Below are 17,396 nucleotides of genomic sequence, written 5' to 3' on the forward strand. Positions count from 1 at the left end.
ATTCCCGGAGAGCGGGACCCACCGTGACGGCAAGCCTTCCCACCGCGCTGGGAAAAGCGGGCACAGACTTCCAGCGGGTGGAAATCAAGCCCCGCGGCGAGACCTTCCAGCGGGTTTCCCCGCCACCTCGCGTGTCCCCCGTGTCCGTCCCCCCCCCACGGGGGACGGCGGGCGGAGGGAGGGCTGCCGCCGCCGCCGCCGGCACTGACCTGAGGGTGCGGTTACCGGCGCATCCCCGGCGTTCCATAGCGGCGGGCACGCAGCTGGTGAGCTCGGTCCAGTCGGCGTGCAGCCCGCAGCTCCAGCCGGTGGAGAAGCGGGAGAAGAGCCAGGTGTCCTTGTCGCCGCCCGGGCGGTGGCAGGCGCACTTCTTCTGCCCTGCCCGGCAGTAACAGGGCTGCTCCAGGCGGATGTTGCGCACCAGGTGCCGCCCGAAGGTGGTGCCGCCCGTCTTCTGGATGTGGAGGAAGACGATCACGTCGCGGCCCCGCATGTCGAACCGCACCCGCCGGCACAGCTCCCCCCGCGCGAACGGGAACTTGGCCACCAACCGCGGCAGCGCCGCCGCCGCCGCCTCCGCCTCCTCCTCCTCCTCCTCCGCGGCGCCCGCCGCCGCCGCCGCCGCCGCCTCCTCCTCCTCCCGCTCCGCCGGGCCCCCCCCGCGGCGGGCGGCGGAGGCCGGCGGGCGGCGGGGGCAGGCGGCGCCGGGGCAGGCGGGCGACACGTACTGGTAGACGATGAGCAAGAAGAGCAGGGCTAGCAGCGGCGGCAGCAGCCACCTGTTGAAGCGCTCGTCCATGGCGATGCGCGGGGCGGGGGGGGGGGGCAGCGCGGCGCGGCTTTAAGCGCTGCCGGGCGCTGACAGGACGGACGGCCCGCTCGGATCCCGCAGCCGAGGGGCGCCCGGCTCCCTTCCCGACGGCATGGTCCGCGCTAGGCGGCCGCGGCTCGCTCCGCACCGCTCAGCTCAGCCCAGCGCAACGCGCTCCGGCCCGCCCGAGGCGGCCATCCCGCACCCGCTCCCCGCGGCTGAGGTGAAGGGGGGAGCCGGGAGGCGCCGTGGCGGGAGCGCCTCGCGCCGTCCCCGGCGCGCGCTGCCGGGCGGCAGCGGCAGCAGCAGCGGCGGCGGCAGCAGCAGCAGCAACCGCAGCTCCCGAGCCCGCTCCACCGGCAACTCTCCAGCCCAAACACACCGCTCGGCCCCCCGGCGGGGCGGCCCCCGCCAGCCAATCGGAGCAAAGCCGGCAGCCTGAGCAGCCAATGGGCGAGCCTAGCACGCCGGCGCTATCGCCAATGAGAGAGGGCGGAGAGTTAAAACGGGGGCGGTGGGAGTCACTCCTCGCTCCCCTCCAGGTATCGGACGGAGACCGATCGCCCGCGGGTGGAGGGGGGAGGCGGAAGCAGCCAATGAGGCGCCGGGGGCGGGGCGAAATGCAGCCAATGAGATTGACAAGGGGGCTGCGCCAGGTGCGCTCGCTCGGCTGCTGTGGGGTTCGGCGCGGCTGGCGCGGCCCTGCGGGCGCCTCGGTCGGGAGACCGAGAACGTCATTTTTTTTTCCCTTTGAAACTCCTTAATATCCCGTTATTTGTGCTCGGGGGGCGGGGGAAGCGTGTCTTGTACCGTTTGCGGTTTCCAGCCCGTGCCCGTAACCCCAGTGTTAAAGTATTCCATATAACTGCGTCGGACAACACCGACTACTACACGGATTAACTAATTAAATGTAGATGAGATGATCTGCAGCGCTGTTGGTTCTTGTGGTCTTCAAAGCACAAAGTCCCAAATGCTGAACTGACTTTGCAGCAAACTTTATATTCCCAAGGCAGGAACATCGATTCCCCAGCAGCTACTTTATTAAAAGGTTTAAAAGTTGATTTTTCAAGCCCCTCCACATATTTACAACAATCCTCAGTCTGAAACTGTGTTGTTTTCCCTGTTGAAAATTCATTTTTAATACACATTCAAACCTTTAGCTTACAGGTCACACTTAGCTGAGTTTTGTCAAAAAACGCTGTTTCGTCTGCGACGAGCTCTCCATATTTTTAAAAGTCTGTTACAAACACTTCATATCCAAATACAAGCCTTGTACAGCTCCTGGATTAGAATATATTAATATGCAAAGCATTTCATGTTAGAACTGATTGCACATCTCAGTTATTTAATTACAGAATGCCTTTATTTACTGAGGCATTAATTAGACATCTGACAGCGCTAAAGCAACTTTCTTGCTCAACTCTAAAGACAACTTCACCTCTGGAAGGCTGGTAACAGAAGAGTAGTGCCTTCCCATGGGACCATTTAACTTTACAATAAAAAAAAATAGTTAGACCAATGTATTTTAAGCTGAAGATTTTTATATAGAAAGTAAGAGTATTTGGACTCTTGGAAGAGAGTATCGGCTCCCATTAAAGCTTGTCAGAAATAATAGAAATTACCACAAAATAATCTAAACAAAAGGAGTTAAAACTCTAAACATTATGAGATATTCCAAACGTTGTTACCACAAGAACAAGGACACACACCACCTGACTTAAAATACAGGAACGTGCCACCCACACATACACATTTCCAGGGTCCCACAGCAGTGTTAAGGTGCTACGCTGGTAAAAGTCGGAGAGTAGCAAGTTCTTGGGTCTTGCCAAGACATCAGAAGAGATGCACTTTTTTCCTCAGTGAAATTTTGTAAGGAGAACGCCATGGCTTACCTGGTGGAATTCACCCTTGTACAGCCACACACCACGGTACTGGAAGCCTGGTCCCTCCATCCTCTGGCAGAAGAAAATGCAGAGTCTGGTGTCAAATGAACCTGTTCAGTCTGCAATGACAAGGAGGTGTGCACGCAGTCACTCTTTCCAAAGTGGAAAACAGCATTTTTCTCTTGGAAAATCACCATGTTCTTTGCCAGTGAGATTAGCAGAGCGTCTATCTCCCCACTAGTGAGACCTGACTCTTTTCTCTGCTATGCCCACCACCGTGCTCACCTGCTTTCTGACTCCCTGGGCCTCCCAAGCGTGGACTTAATGAGGTTGCCTTTTAACCTCTCTCTTTTACTAAGCGACAGGAAGCCTATTCCAGAGAAATGTAAATATTTATACATGTAAGATATAGAAGCATTTTGTTCTCACCTCAGCCTATTCATTATGTAACAAGCAACCATCAAAAAAAAAAAAAAAAGAAGCAACATTAAAAATAGCCTTGTTTTGGTAGCAGAATAGCACTAGTAAGGCTTGTGTGGGTAAATTCATATTTGGAATAAAAACATTGCTAAAGGATTTAGACTGAAGTAAGATACAGAAATGCTATTATACTTTAAGATTTTCTCATTAAATAACAGATCGTTGACACTGTACGTTCATCTCCGTGAAAAGGAGATCAAAGCTAAATTTGCTAAACAGAGAAATTGTGAATTTCAGTTAAATTTAAAATTCTTATTTATTTAAACTTACTCAAGACAGTGACTGATTTATGAAGACTGGCAAAAAATATTTTTTACTGGACAGAAAGGATGCACAAGAGAAGTAAAAATATTTATAATAAGGTTTAAATGAAAAACTTGACTTTTAGAAAGCTCTCATTTTTCTGAAACTAGAAAAAAATAATTTCAGGTCCACATGAATTAATGTGTTTATGCAGCTTTCAAAGACAGGCTTTTACTTATGAATTTTAATGCTCTTAATGATGGTTCGTGGCTTTATGTAGAGTCACAACCCATGGCACGTCCAACCACCACCCAGTTCTTCCCAATTGCATATGGGTGTGCAGTTACACCCCAAGTTATACTGAACGGGGCCCTAGTTTGAACAGCAGTTGGGGGCACCAGAGTGAACCTGGGTCTCATGATGCTCAGCAGAGGCTAAGTATCCCTACACAGAGAACATAGCCTTTTCATTTGGCAGCGTTTTATGTTCTCTTTATAGAAGTCCACGTTACTGTGCAAGGCCCTGTGGGATTAAGCTTTAATAAAATCAGTTAGTTTCTTTAGAAGTCAATGGCTGTAACTCATTAGCATCAATGAAGCGATGATAAGGGTCATTCTGAACACAGTCGTGCTGCCATCGATTTAATGGGAACACGACCGGGTTCAAAATGAAGCCCTAAAAATTGCAAACACTGTTCAATCCCAACATTTTCCCTTTCAAATACAACTCATCTGTAAATCTCCAATGAGAGTTTAACTACAAGGAAAATCCAAAGTCACTTACAAGCTAGTTTTGAGATACTCCTACAAAATGAATGTAGTTTCTGTGGATTTCAAAATAAAAGAATTACGAGTAAGATTTAGGATTCTCTTTTTTCTAACATAATAATTCCTCAAGATCCTATGCTGTCAGTGTTTAGCTCAGAGTTCACCAATCATTCAAATAAAATAATCCTGAAATGACCTATTCCTCCTAACAATTTCAGGCAAAATACCTTCACCTGTTAAAATTTACATGCCAGCTCTACTGTCATTTCTACTAGATGCATGAAAATGTGCACACAAAATTATTTTAAAATTCCAACACAGTATGTCCCTTCTCCTTGCCAATTCTGAGGTAACACTCAACACATTTTCCGAGTTGCTAAAAATAAAAATTGGCATACTTACCATTTATTTTAAAGGTCAATACAATATTTGCTAGTCTGAAGCAATGGGCATGCGAAACAGTGTCAGTGCCAACATCAGGTTTGTACAAAATGCATGAGTAAGCAAACGATATTATGAAGCAAAGGTGCAAAAGTATGATTTCATTTAGCAATTACCTGTCTGACAAGGTTAACATCTAATAGATCTGTTAATGTAAAATTAAAGTGATACCTACCTCACACTGGTTTCTTGAAATTATTTATCACCGCTTGACCTGAGCTGTTTCAACACTTGTAGCCAGTTGAGGTTTCCAATAAACCAATTCTTCATTGTGCAGCAAGTCCCAGGTGTCTCCCTTGTCACAAGGATAAAAATTGTTAAATTAATAAATTCATGTTAACTTCAGTCATCTCTCTGGGATTAATTTGTTCCAAGGTTTAAAGCATAAACCTCCCTTATTTTTTGTCAGTATGTGCACTTACTGAACCTCCCATTTCAATGGCACATTGAGTGCTGTAGTCTTCATCTTAAACCAATTCATGCATTATACTGTCACCAGTCCCTCTTATTGTAAAGTTGCAATTCATTATGAGGCTTGTTAATTTTCACTTCTCCTGCTTGCCATTCTTCTTCTGGATGTAATAACTTTATTAAACCTATGACCCCCTTTTATTTCCTTTAGTCAGAAAGCAGACAATATAGAAGCAATGTTTTCAGTCAATGTCTCATATGTGCCAGACCATATGCAGTGGCTTCTGCAAGTCATTCCTTACATGTTGCTGCGTGTTTTCTTCATGGGAGAAAGGATCAGCTATATTCTGCTTTGAATGTTCATAATTCTCCCTGTGTAAGATGCTGACCTAGGACAATTGGAACATCTGAAATCACTTCCAGCATTCTAGTATTATTTTTTTTTGTTTAAAACCATGTAACTGCTCACAGAAATATTACAATACCTTTTTTTAGTTACAGTTGTTGGGAAGATAGTTCCCCCAAAAAGGAACATGTCTGAAAACTTTGAGCCAGATTTTTTAGATCAATGCCAAAACTAGATATTTATAGGTAGATCTCCTTTCTACCACGTAAACTTGGCCATCTTTTGCTCTTGCACCAGGGATCATTCCTGCGCTTTGTCTCTGCATGTAGCAGATAAAAAATGAGAAAACGCTGTAACCCTGTTTGGGCATGTGCCAACTAGCACTCTCCCAGACAACTCCTGGACATAGTTTGGGAGTCAAACCATTCCAGAAATCATTTCCAACCAGCACTCAGTGACCAAGATTACAGCTTCAGTGTAGGTCAGACCATGACATGCTATTTGGCCTCAGTATCTAAGAAAGTTCCTAAACATGTTTAATTTACTGATGTAGACAACACCACTGAGTATTTGCAGTTTTTAATTTAAGGAAGAAAAATTTATGTTCTCTCTTGCCTTTCGTACTGTGGCATAGTCAAGTTACATTGCAAAACTCAGGCTGAAGTTACAGAATGTTAGTTAGCAAAGAAAATCTCTGGCATGTAAGGGCCACGTACAGGGCTCACTGGAGTCCACTGCCTAGAGAATGGGGTGGCACTAGCGACATGAACCAGCAAGCCTTGCTGGTATCCAGCTATAATCAGAACTGTAGCAAGGATGATGCAAGGTGTGACCAGTGCCTGCAAATTAGCCAAAGAGCCTCTGACTACTGTTGCTGTTCAAAAGATTTGTGCAGCTTCACGATATGACCAGATAGCGTTGGTGAGCGGGAAGATACTTCGAGTGGAGTTACAAATATTCCAGTTATTGAAAGATGTAATATCAAATGACTAGCAGGAAATGCTGGTCCTGCACAAAAGGGAGAAAGCAAAGAGTATGAAATGCAGGGTGGTTTTTTGTAACCCCAAACCCCTAAACATAGGGCTGTTTATGTATGCTTCTCTACAACCGGAATCTGCAACATGAAGATAGCCTGAGGAAAGCATTTAGCAGGACAGACACAGCAAATTGCTCTCCCATTTCTGTTCTGTGCACAGAAGAACTTAGATGTACTTACACACATTCCTTCCAGCCCTCAGCCTTCTGAATCCTGCAATATTTATGATGCAAACTTTAGCGGTAGGGCAGCTTTTGCGGACTTATTACAGATCAAAGGCGTGTCATATGTACCACGTCCACATTTATTTTTCCAGATTCAGGTACAAGTGGAAATGCTACAGACTCAGTCACTGTCAATCATGTGAAGGATGCTACTGCATTTGCATATGGTCTTTTGTTTTTCCCAGTGAAGAACAGTCTAACAGCGTGCAATGAATTCCCTTGTTTAAAGATTAAGGTGTCCAAGCCAACATCCAAGTTCCCAGATTGTAACTTCCTCCCAAGAATTGACTCTGATCAGGGAGATCAATACAGAGAGAGATCTGTCTCTTCTGAAACTGCTACATGCTTCCTTCTGCCTAGCAAAAACTAATACATACCTTATCAGTATTGCTCCCAAGATCCCGAAACTTCTGCTATAGTAACGCATAGGAGTTGCAAGACTGTGTAACACTGCCACCTGGTGATATGCATCACAGCAATATTGTCTTCCTCCTACCATCACCCAAAACCTTCTGCTTCCTTTCAGGTGGTCTTAATCTGCAAGTCCCCATCAAACATAACTTATCCCACTATCAGTTTATCTTGAGCACCTCTGTTTGTGTCTAGAAGTCAAATTACTAAGGTTTTCAAAGTTGTTCAGGCCATATCTTCTCTTTTCCTTCAGGACTGGCTTTTAGATGTGCGATGGATAGACACGGTCTAACTTGATCCAAATCCCCATCACAACTTTGTATGAAGTCTAGAAACTTCAGTGTTTTCTAAGAAATAAATCTGAAGTAATATTAGAAATTATCCACTAGGCCTCCCCTCCCTTCTTTTTTTGTTCATCTTTTCAGTCTTTGGGATGTGATGCAAAAAAAAACCAAAACAAAAACAAACAAACAAAAAAAGCAAAACCAAAAAGCCCCAACAGCATCAACAAAAAAAATCTTCCAAGAAGTTTCCCTCTCCAGGATAAAAAAAATTATTTCTGTAGTATTTGATCTCAGACTCTTTCATCTCTTTCATCTGATCTCTGTGGGATATGGATGGAAAATGGAGAAAAGCATTGCAAATGGTAGATCAGGCTCAACTTCCAGACTTGTAGCACCCCTATCTGGCTTTCACAGCTGTCCACAAGTCTGAACCTTTCTTTTACAACTGACCTGCAACTCCTTACTGAAAATCACAGCAAGTTCAGAACTGTTATCACTTTCTGGGTTGCCACTATTTCTTACTAGACCTTCTTGGATTCATTTCAGCAAGCCAACCTGGATACTTTGAAGTTTGAATTCATGAACTGCACTTTTTTTAATGTAATACAGGAGTTTTTAGAACAATTCAACCCTTTCTGAGAAGGATTCCAACTCTTGTTTGGGGATTTTTCTTAACTCTTTCTTATTTACCTGTCATTTCATAAGCACCTAAATGCATGTAATCAGTGAGTCTTCCCTAATGTATAGCCATACAAAGAGTTAATGTTGTCTTTTTGTGTATTCATAAAAATATATGAATGGTAATATTTATTCTCTAAATCATCCTACCAAGATCAGTGAAATACTGGTCCTGCCATCAGTTAAAAGTTCAGTTGGACTTCTGGAAAATGCTGAGAGGAGTTCAGGTTTAATTATGAAGGGATGTAAGTTATTTCACAGCTGAGGCTGCAGTGGTATTACTCCTATTACCTCAAATCGGCCAACCTACAAAAGCCACAGTGCAGAAAAGTCACTAGTACTGTAAGTGACAGGTTAGATGCTCATACTCAGTTTGAAGTCTTGGTTTGAGACATCTGCCTCCAGCACTAATTTATCTTATGATCTTGGATTAAAGTATGCTAGGAACTGTAATTACCATAAGAACTGGGAATTTTAACCTGTAACAGCAAATTGTGGCAGAAAATGTCAAGATACTAAGAGTTCCCCTAACCCTCAGCAGAGAGAAGGACCTGTTGGCCTTGCAGTCTGTCTGTGACAGACCAATGACTAGGTAAGAAATATGAGAGGGAAGAAAAATTGTTCAACACTGTGACAGGTTTGAGATGAATAAACTGTAAATTCAGCGGGAGAGTTGAGGTGAAGATTGCTTGAGTGTTTGTTCAGATTAAGAATTGGCAAAAAATGAGGGAATAATTCTCCAGCTGGCAGAAAAGGAGATGAAAATAGAGGCTGGTCAAAGCACCTTGTTTAGCCAAGGGGTCTAAGGCACCTGAAGTTGAAGTGGTTTAGTGAGGAGAAGCATGTACATACAAACTACCAACATTGTATATCATTTTGTGGCAAAAGGAAAGCTGAAATAGAATAAGAATTGCACTGCTAAGAGAAGACAGAGGTGGCCCACAGCAGTGTAGTCACACTGTGGCTTGCAGACCACTGACAGTGAGTGAAATATCAGAATTTGTTCTGTAAAACAATTACCAGCCCCAAACACTCATCCGCGGCTATGTGCAAGCATAACTGGGAATTAACAGGCATTAAAATATTTTAATTGATGTTTATGATTGTAACATAACAATTCATATGCTGTAAAGCTATTTAAATACAGATGTTTTTAACATAATTATCATCCTCTCTCTCAACTGCTAAGAAATAGTAGGATACAAGTTGTCCAGAGATTTTGTAATTGCATTCCTTTAATAAAGTGTTTGAGAACCCCAAGTTTATAGCAAAAATGTGGAGAAAATGGGAGCTTACACCTTCTTTTGGAAGGAAGACTTAGAAAGACTCTTTTGGAAAAGTTTGCTAGGACCTCCAGCAGGCAGGATCTCACATTTCATTCTTTAGTGTCATAGAGTAGACCTATCATTTAATCTTAATCCTTTCAGGAGGCTGTCCTGGTTTCAGATGGGATAGAGTTAATTTTCTTCTTAGTAGCTGGTACAGTGTGTTTTGGATTTAGTATGAGAATAACATTGAGAACACACTGATGTTTTAGTTGTTGCTAAGTAGCACGCATCCTAACTTAAGGATTTTTCAGTTTCCCATGCTCTGCCAGCGAGCAGGTGTGCAAGAAGCTGGGAGGGAGCATGGCCAGGACAGCTGACCTGAACTAGCCAAAGGGATATTTCATACCATGGAACATCATGCTCAGTATAGAAACTGGGGGGAGTTGGCTGGGAGGGGCGGATCGCTGCTCAGGCATCGGTCAGTGGGTGGTGAGCAACTGCATTGTGCATCACTTGCCTTTTCTTGGGCTTTTTTTTTTTATTTTATTTTTGTTATATTCTTTTTCATTACTATTACTATTGTATTTTATTATTGTTGTAGTTAGAGTTGTATTTTATCTTACTTTAGTTATTAAATCATACTTGTCTCAACCCATGAGTTTTACTTTTTTTTTGATTCTCCCAGTGGGAGCGGGGAGGAGTGAGTGAGCAGCTGCCTGGTGCTTAGCTGCTGGCTGGGGTTAAACCGCAACAGAGGCCTAAGTATATCAGCCTAATATAATATAGTAAGTTGTTTATAACTGTTAGAGTTATCAAAACTATAGTATGAACAGCAGTTTAACAAATGTGAATAACAAGTACCAGCAGCATATTTCTGATTTAACTTCATTTAATCTAGGAAGTCATGATCAAAGAATAATGGAAAACTGAAATAAAGATGAGGTTTCCAGCTAGAAACCTAGCTTTATTACAAACCAACAGATAAACATAATTTTCCCTTAGTTTAAGATGAGATATTAGTTATATGTGATTACCATATATACCTATGTATAATCTTAGAAGTTAGCCAAATATCTGTCTAGATGCATGACCCTTTTATTTTAGTGACAAAGATATTCAAAAGAGTATGCATCAAGATAGCGTGCATCCAGCATTAATCCTGTTGCCTCCTCTTTCTTCCTTCCTACATCTTCAGTGTCCCGTAGCCTGGAACTGCACATCACTGCTTCAGCAGCACTAGGGAGGGGTGAAAAAGCCTGCACAGCACATCCCACCGGCTCTTACCTCACCACTGTGGTAAGCTTGCACGGCTGGGAATTCCTCTACCAGCGGAAAGATACAGGAGGTAGCATTAGCAGAAGCTAGCACATTAGGGGTTAAACAATTTGCATTTTGTTAATAACACTTCATTTTTGCCCTCAAAGTTTATCTACATTAAAATATTCTAAATGTAGTGTGTTTCTGTAAGTCTAATTATATGCGGTATGTGAAAACATATTTGATAATCACATTGCTAATTATGTGCAATCACTTCAATACACAGGTGCAAAGCTCCAGAAATATGCATATTTGAATCTCTTCATATGCAGATATAAACCACAACTTTGCAGTTACTTTAGTGTTCAGTGACCCGTTATTTCTCTGGGACTGTACTTCCTTGGATTTTTGAGTGGCTAGTGCCATTGGAACCAAAGAAATGTGCTAGGCTACTACAAACCCAGGATTGAATTTATATGTGTATGTTCCAGTGCTAAAAAACTGTAATTCCTGAGTTTTCCACGGTTTATGAACATTTTAAAGTACACATTTTATAATTCATTGACAGATACACCATGCTGACTTCAGAGGTGTGGGAATCATAATTTCTAATTTTCTTCTGGGAGCTTTAATTCTCACAGTGTCCTTTAGCATATATATATTTGCCTGGAATATCATATATATGTGCATGTGAATGTGTCTTTTCCAGTTTGGATTAAACTTAAGAGACCTTCTTAATGCTTTAATAATAGAAGGTAATAAAAGACTTGAGCAATAAATCCATTTTCATTATATGTGTAATAGCTTGTGGCTGCACTTTTTGCTTCTCTTTCATTTATGTGTAACTGTTATTTTTTACATTGATTTTTAAAGCTGTCTTCACAATGGATTGTAATTAGTTTTGTGTATAAATCATAAAAATTGGAAATTTTATATACTCAGATTAACTGAAAAGGACATAAAATATTAATTTGCGTCATTCAAAAGCAATACTTCTATGTTCCCTCTAAAGAAATTCAGCATAAATTATTGGAAGGAATAGCTTTAGATGACTTGTCCATAAGTATTCTTTTTCACATTTGAGAAGTGAGCTGAAATGAGCCCTGACAGGCGAGAAACCTCTCTACTAGTTTGCTACTAACATTACCAAAATGATAGACCGATGAGAAGGGACATAGCAAAATCTGAAAAGCAGCATTGGAATTTGTTCCACTGGAAACAAATCTATTGTATTTCACACAATAAAGCAGCATGGCTTGTTCTGTTTTGCTTTAGCTACATAAAGCCCTAATTAAAATAAATTACACTTAAGAGTCACAGAATAGTTGTTATGGAAATTACGCATGCCAGCTACCATAACAGAGTTTGACTCTAGGTTTCTGCTGAATCAATAAACTGAAAAGACATTCTTCTATGAAGTCCTTTTTATTAAGAGCAATACAGCTCAAGGCAGGTGGCTCCGAAGAGAGACCCCGAACAAAGAAATCCCTGGGCAATTATACCCTTACCATCTAAGTTCCCCACTCCTCACATGACAGTTTGGATCGATAGTAATATTAAGGTCTGGGGTCTTCCCATTCTTTACTGGGTCCCTTCATTGTCCCTAGGCACACCATCTCTTTTCTTATTTCGAAGGTTGCAGCTTCTGCTGACATTGTAGCTTCCTTATCTTCTGGCTTGAACCACCTCTGGGGCCTTCTTTTACTTAACTAGTAAAAGTTCAACATATCTAGGTGAAAGTTCACGGCTTGTGGTCTAAGGCTTCAGCAAATTTAGCTAGTAATGCTAAGCAAGTTATGATAAGCAAGTTCTAAATAAGTAGTACACAAAATCGCACAACATAGGTTGGAAGAGCGGGCTGAAGGCCATCTTGTTCTACTTGAGCACAAAGCAGGATCAGCTTCAAAGTTACCTCAGGTTGCTCAGCACCTTTTCCAGTCAAGAGTCACAGCCCCATAAAAGACAGGGTGTAATCCTAAGTATCACCACTCTCTGAAATTAGAATGACATAATGCCGAGGGGAGCATCCTTCTAGGAGGTGCATTATATTTTTCTTTCCTGCATTGGAGGTGCGCTAGCAAGACATTCAGTGGGAAGTAAGGGATAAACACAAGATTCCTCCGGCCAGCTGCTCAGAGACACGCAGCCTGTGAGCAGCTGGTCCCGGTGCCTGGCTTCTGCTGTGGCCCAAACACTGCTCCGTGCACAGCCGGCAACAGGGAGTTACTGCAGAAGTTACCTCTTGAGGAGCACATGCCTCCTCACGTAGCAGTGGTTCCTCGCTCCGGCCGAGTCTGTAATTCAGCCCGAGCCAGGAGCTGCTGCGTCAAACAGCCCTGCCTCCCAGCCTATGCCTTCACTGGAGGACGCTGGATGGTGCAGTCTACACACAAAGCTGCACAGGTGAAAACACAACTGCAATTCTGAACCAGTTTAAAAAGGATAGAAGAGTTTCTTCAAAGAAAAACTGCACTTGGCTTTAAGTAGACAGTATGTCGTGATTCTGCAGTCCTCGCTTCTGTCAAAGGTGACTTGGTTGAGTGCATGTTCAGGACTCATTGGCTAATTTTCCAACTTACATTTTCTTAGCCATCCTGGAAAGGATTCAGAACTTGACTCACTGACCTGACTAAAAAGGAAAAATCACTGATATACTTTGTTGTACAGGTATTGTATCTTTATATTTTCCACCTTGCATGTAGCAATAGCACCTTTTGATTCATACATGATAGGCCTACAAGTCAAATCCTACTCCTCTGTTCTGGCAAATACTGTATTTTCTCAGTGAATGCACCTGTACCTTCACACTAAAGTCTTTTTGATGGTTCTGTTGCACTATGTGGCCAGAATTGTCCTGAGGCACTTCATTGCACATATCAGCTTATGAATTAATGTAAAAATACTGAACTTAGTACTTTTTATTTATAAATATTCTGACTACTGAATCTCTCAAACATTTGCATATGACAAACCATGTACAAGCATGTGGCTATTATTCGAATGATTAACAATGGTGATGTAATAGCCTTATTGTATATTTTAGGCTAATTTTTGTATCACTGGTGTTTCACCGGTGTGATACAGTACAATCCAGAAATCAATACAATCGCACTGTCCTGTTGGCGCAGCAGAGCAGTGGCATTGCTTATGAACTTGAGCTGGTGTATCCACATGAAGCTGCATTCCCCATTACGGCCACATTTTACTGTTCTCCACTATGTGGTACAGACATGCCCAGAGATTTGTAGGAAGTTTGTTGATCTGGCCCGGGAAGTATATTCTTTACATTTCTGAGGTGGGTTATTTTAAATAAGCAGCTGTAACTTCCATGTTTATTTTACAAAGCAAAATGTTGCTTCAGTTTCTTTTCTTTTTTAATAAAGCTGGAAAGAGAAGCATACTGCAAGAGAGCCATTTACCATCACTGCAGCTGCATGTGTAGGCATAGCAAAGCAGCATAAATTCTGCTTGCCAGAAGGTTGCCACTGAGCAGCTTCTGTGAGCTGTTGAAACCAAGCTCATGTTACTTCTGCATCAATTTTTCTTTCACTTGCTCATCCCTGCAAAGCAAAATGAAGACCTAACAGACTATATGTTGCATTATTACATAATACTACTATATTGAGATTTGCTAATCAAATAACCCAGGTTGGTCTTTATTTTCAATGGAATGGACAAAAAGCAATGCAGTACAGCACCCTTAATCTCATCAGGGAAACACCTCAGATGCCTGACAGAAGTGACATTGACAGGTTCTGAAGAGATCAGCCTCCAATCTCACAGCAAGGTAAAAGGATGCCAGCAGTTACTGCTCAGGAGGCTGTCAATTAATAACCAGTTAACAGGTATATCTTCTGACTCGTGTTTGACATTTACATTACAAGTTAGGGAGAAAGGGAGCATTTCAGCTCAAAAATTGTTTTCAATCTGTTAAAAAATAAAGTTTTCTTTTCAGCTAACTGAATACACTGATGAAGTTCAACTTATTTTCACTTATTGCTACTGTTTCTATTAAATAGACATAGCTCACTGTGACTTATACTATAAAACATTTGCATCTTACTGAGAAGCGTTCATTAATCACTTCCTCTATTCACACTGAAACGGCTATGATAATCAATTCTTATTTGCGCAGCTGTGGCATGAATAATTTTAAAATTTTGCTGTAATTGTTTTTCTGTTCTGCTGAAAAACGGTTTCAGAGAACTAAGGGGTTTTCTCACATAAATATGGAATGTACGTACAAGAATGGCCAAGTGTTATTTGGAATACTTAATCACAAAAAAATTCTGCTGTAGAAATGAAGATTAAGTCTGCTCACCATCTTCTAGGTTTGCACACTGCTTAAAAGATTAAAATCTGCCTTTGTCCAAATGTAAAGAAATAGATTTTTCAAAAGTGTGTATTGGCTCTTTGTGGCTAGACAGTAGCTAAGGTACCAAAGCAGAGGGGAGATGAATAAATATGCAAAAGCTTTTTTAAGGAAGATATTGTATTTCTTTCTGAGGAGCAATCAGAACTGCATCTTAAGCAATGGATCAGGTTACCCAGGGAGGTTGTACAGGTGCCGGCCTTGGATTTTTTCCAAGACTTGACTGGACCTCAGAGCTGACCCTGCTTTGAGCAGGAGGTTGGACTAGAGACTTCCTGAGGTCCCTTCCAACTTAATTTAGCCTATATATGATCCTAAATTTTAAGCACCTAATAAAACAGTAGTCCTAAATGGGAGAGAGAGAGAGATACCTTGGCAGGGAGATTCTTTCTGTCTCATGGAGATCTCTGAATTTAAGCAGAAAGGATAAAAATGGGACAAACTATTTTCTGTAGTTCACCACAGATTAATTATCCGACCTTTGATTCAGAGCTACTATTTTATCTTGCCACTGAATGCAAAGCTAGATGTATTTCCATAACCAGTGGCAACAAACTTTTATTTATCTTTTTGTATGGCAAATCATAAATTGTCACAGCTCACGATGAAACAACTACAAGCTATTAAGAATTCACATTTAAACAACAATAGCAGCCTCTTCAATATCAATATCAACCAAAATGTAATACAGCAACTTTATATAGAAAAGTAATTGATAGATTAGGGTAAGGTAGATGCATCCATCATCCCAAATACAGAGTATTGCATGAAGTTATGAAAAATGTGTGGTAAATGTATATACATGGGGAACGTGCTTAGTAAATTTCAGTTTTGGCTGAAGAAACAGCAAAAAGTATCTTGTTACTAACTCCTTTAACCATAGATGGATTGTTGGGGTTGGATTTGTTTTGGTAGATAGTCAATATAAAACAGCTATAGCCTATTCTGGGCAGAACAAGTGTAGTGTGAGTTCTACTAAGTCCCTCAAATGCATTTTGAACTCTGCTAGGGAGTGGTGGAAGTGTCTTTTATCCGTTCATCACATGCGTGTTTACTTTCTGTGGATGCAAGAGTTTGGCCACATACACGGGTTATTAGCACAGAAACACAAGGGGCCCAAACTTAGTCATCCGTATAGTACTCTGGCCATGCCATCCCTGTTAGCAGCAGTGGCTTCTGAACTGTCAATATGAAAGAAAAAAGATGCTTAGACAGCATGTCAGAACTTTTCTCCATATAAAAGATGCTGAATTTCATTATTTCTAATGGCCTTACACATGGACCAAGAGAAATACTCCTGTGGTTTTCATTATTTCTACAGAGGTGTATGAAGGCTGGAGTACCAGTCCTAGGTAAGGTTAACTTAAATCAACTGATTTATATTAAAGTTGGCATCACTGATATGTCACAGTGGTACCTGAAAATTGTCTTGAGTTCTTATAACAGCACAAATTTGTGAGAATAAGTCCAAAAAAGATCAAACACAAAGGCCCCAGGCTGAATTTACATATGAACAACCCTCAGGGTTGTCTGTATCATACTTTTGGATGATAAAGACCCAGCAGCATGTTAAATACAGGCATTTTGTTTGGCCAGAGTTTCTGTACCATAGTTTGAGAACACCTGGCAAACAGATTGCTTTTGTTTGTACATATGATGTTATACTGACCAGTCCTGAGCACTAACAAACCAAACTATGCAATCCACAGCCTGTTCCTTAGACTAGTGCCCTAACTGTCTCCTGCCATCCACACAGCAGCTTTAAAGAGTCAGGAAATGATTGTGAGCAAAATAAATTGGTTTGGAAAACTTTCACTTTGAGGGTGGGAAAAATTAAGTACTTCCCCCTTCCAGCAACCACTATATATGAATATATGTATATATATTCTGTATGAAGCTGCTGTATTGGATTTGCATGGCAAGGTTTTGGTAGCAGGGGGGTTACAGGGGTGGCTTTTGTGAGAAGCTGCTAGAAGCTTCCCTTATGTCCCATGGAGCCAATGCCAGCTGGCTCCAAGATGGACCTGCTGCTGGCCAAGGCCAAGCCAATCAGCAACAGTGGTAGCGCCTCTGTGATGACATATTTAAGAAGGGAACAAAACGTTGCTGTGGGTGAGAAACTGCAGCTGGGGAGAGAAGTGAGAACATGTAAGAGAAACAACCCTGCAGACCCACCCCCAGGTCAGTGAAGAAGGAGGGGGAGGTGGTGCTCCAGGCACCGGAGCAGAGATTCCCCTGCAGTCTGTGGTGAAGACCATGGTGAGGCAGGCTGTCCCCCTGCAGCCCATGGAGGTCCATGGTGGAGCAGATATCCACCTGCAGCCCATGCAGGACCCCATGCCAGAGCAGGGGGATGCCCGAAGGAGGCTGTGACCCCATGGGAAGCCCGCACTGGAGCACATTCCTGGCAGAATCTGTGGAGAGAGAAACCCACACTGGAGCAGGTTTTCTGGCAGGACTTGTGACCCCATGGGGGACCTGCGC

At 42.5% G+C, this 17,396-nt stretch overlaps 1 protein-coding gene and 1 long non-coding RNA gene across 2 annotated transcripts in view; both read right to left on the reverse strand.

Annotated features, from left to right (window-relative positions):
- The window catches only part of HS6ST3 (heparan sulfate 6-O-sulfotransferase 3), a 405,552-nt gene extending 404,315 nt beyond the window's left edge, over window positions 1-1,237 (reverse strand). Inside the window, exon 1 of the mRNA XM_069802452.1 lies at window positions 210-1,237. Within this exon, the coding sequence (XP_069658553.1) occupies window positions 210-799 (590 nt within the window). The 5' untranslated portion in view covers window positions 800-1,237. The remainder of the gene's footprint in view (window positions 1-209) is intronic.
- Window positions 1,238-2,155: 918 nt separating this feature from the next.
- LOC138689094 (uncharacterized) lies at window positions 2,156-16,255 on the reverse strand. The gene is made up of 3 exons (XR_011327891.1): window positions 16,035-16,255; window positions 4,801-4,916; window positions 2,156-2,813 (listed from the first exon to the last, which is right to left on the reverse strand). It is a non-coding gene; the product is annotated as an uncharacterized lncRNA (long non-coding RNA).
- Window positions 16,256-17,396: the final 1,141 nt, after the last annotated feature.

Source organism: Haliaeetus albicilla, chromosome 15 (assembly GCF_947461875.1).
Source record: "Haliaeetus albicilla chromosome 15, bHalAlb1.1, whole genome shotgun sequence".
Taxonomy (NCBI): domain Eukaryota; kingdom Metazoa; phylum Chordata; class Aves; order Accipitriformes; family Accipitridae; genus Haliaeetus; species Haliaeetus albicilla.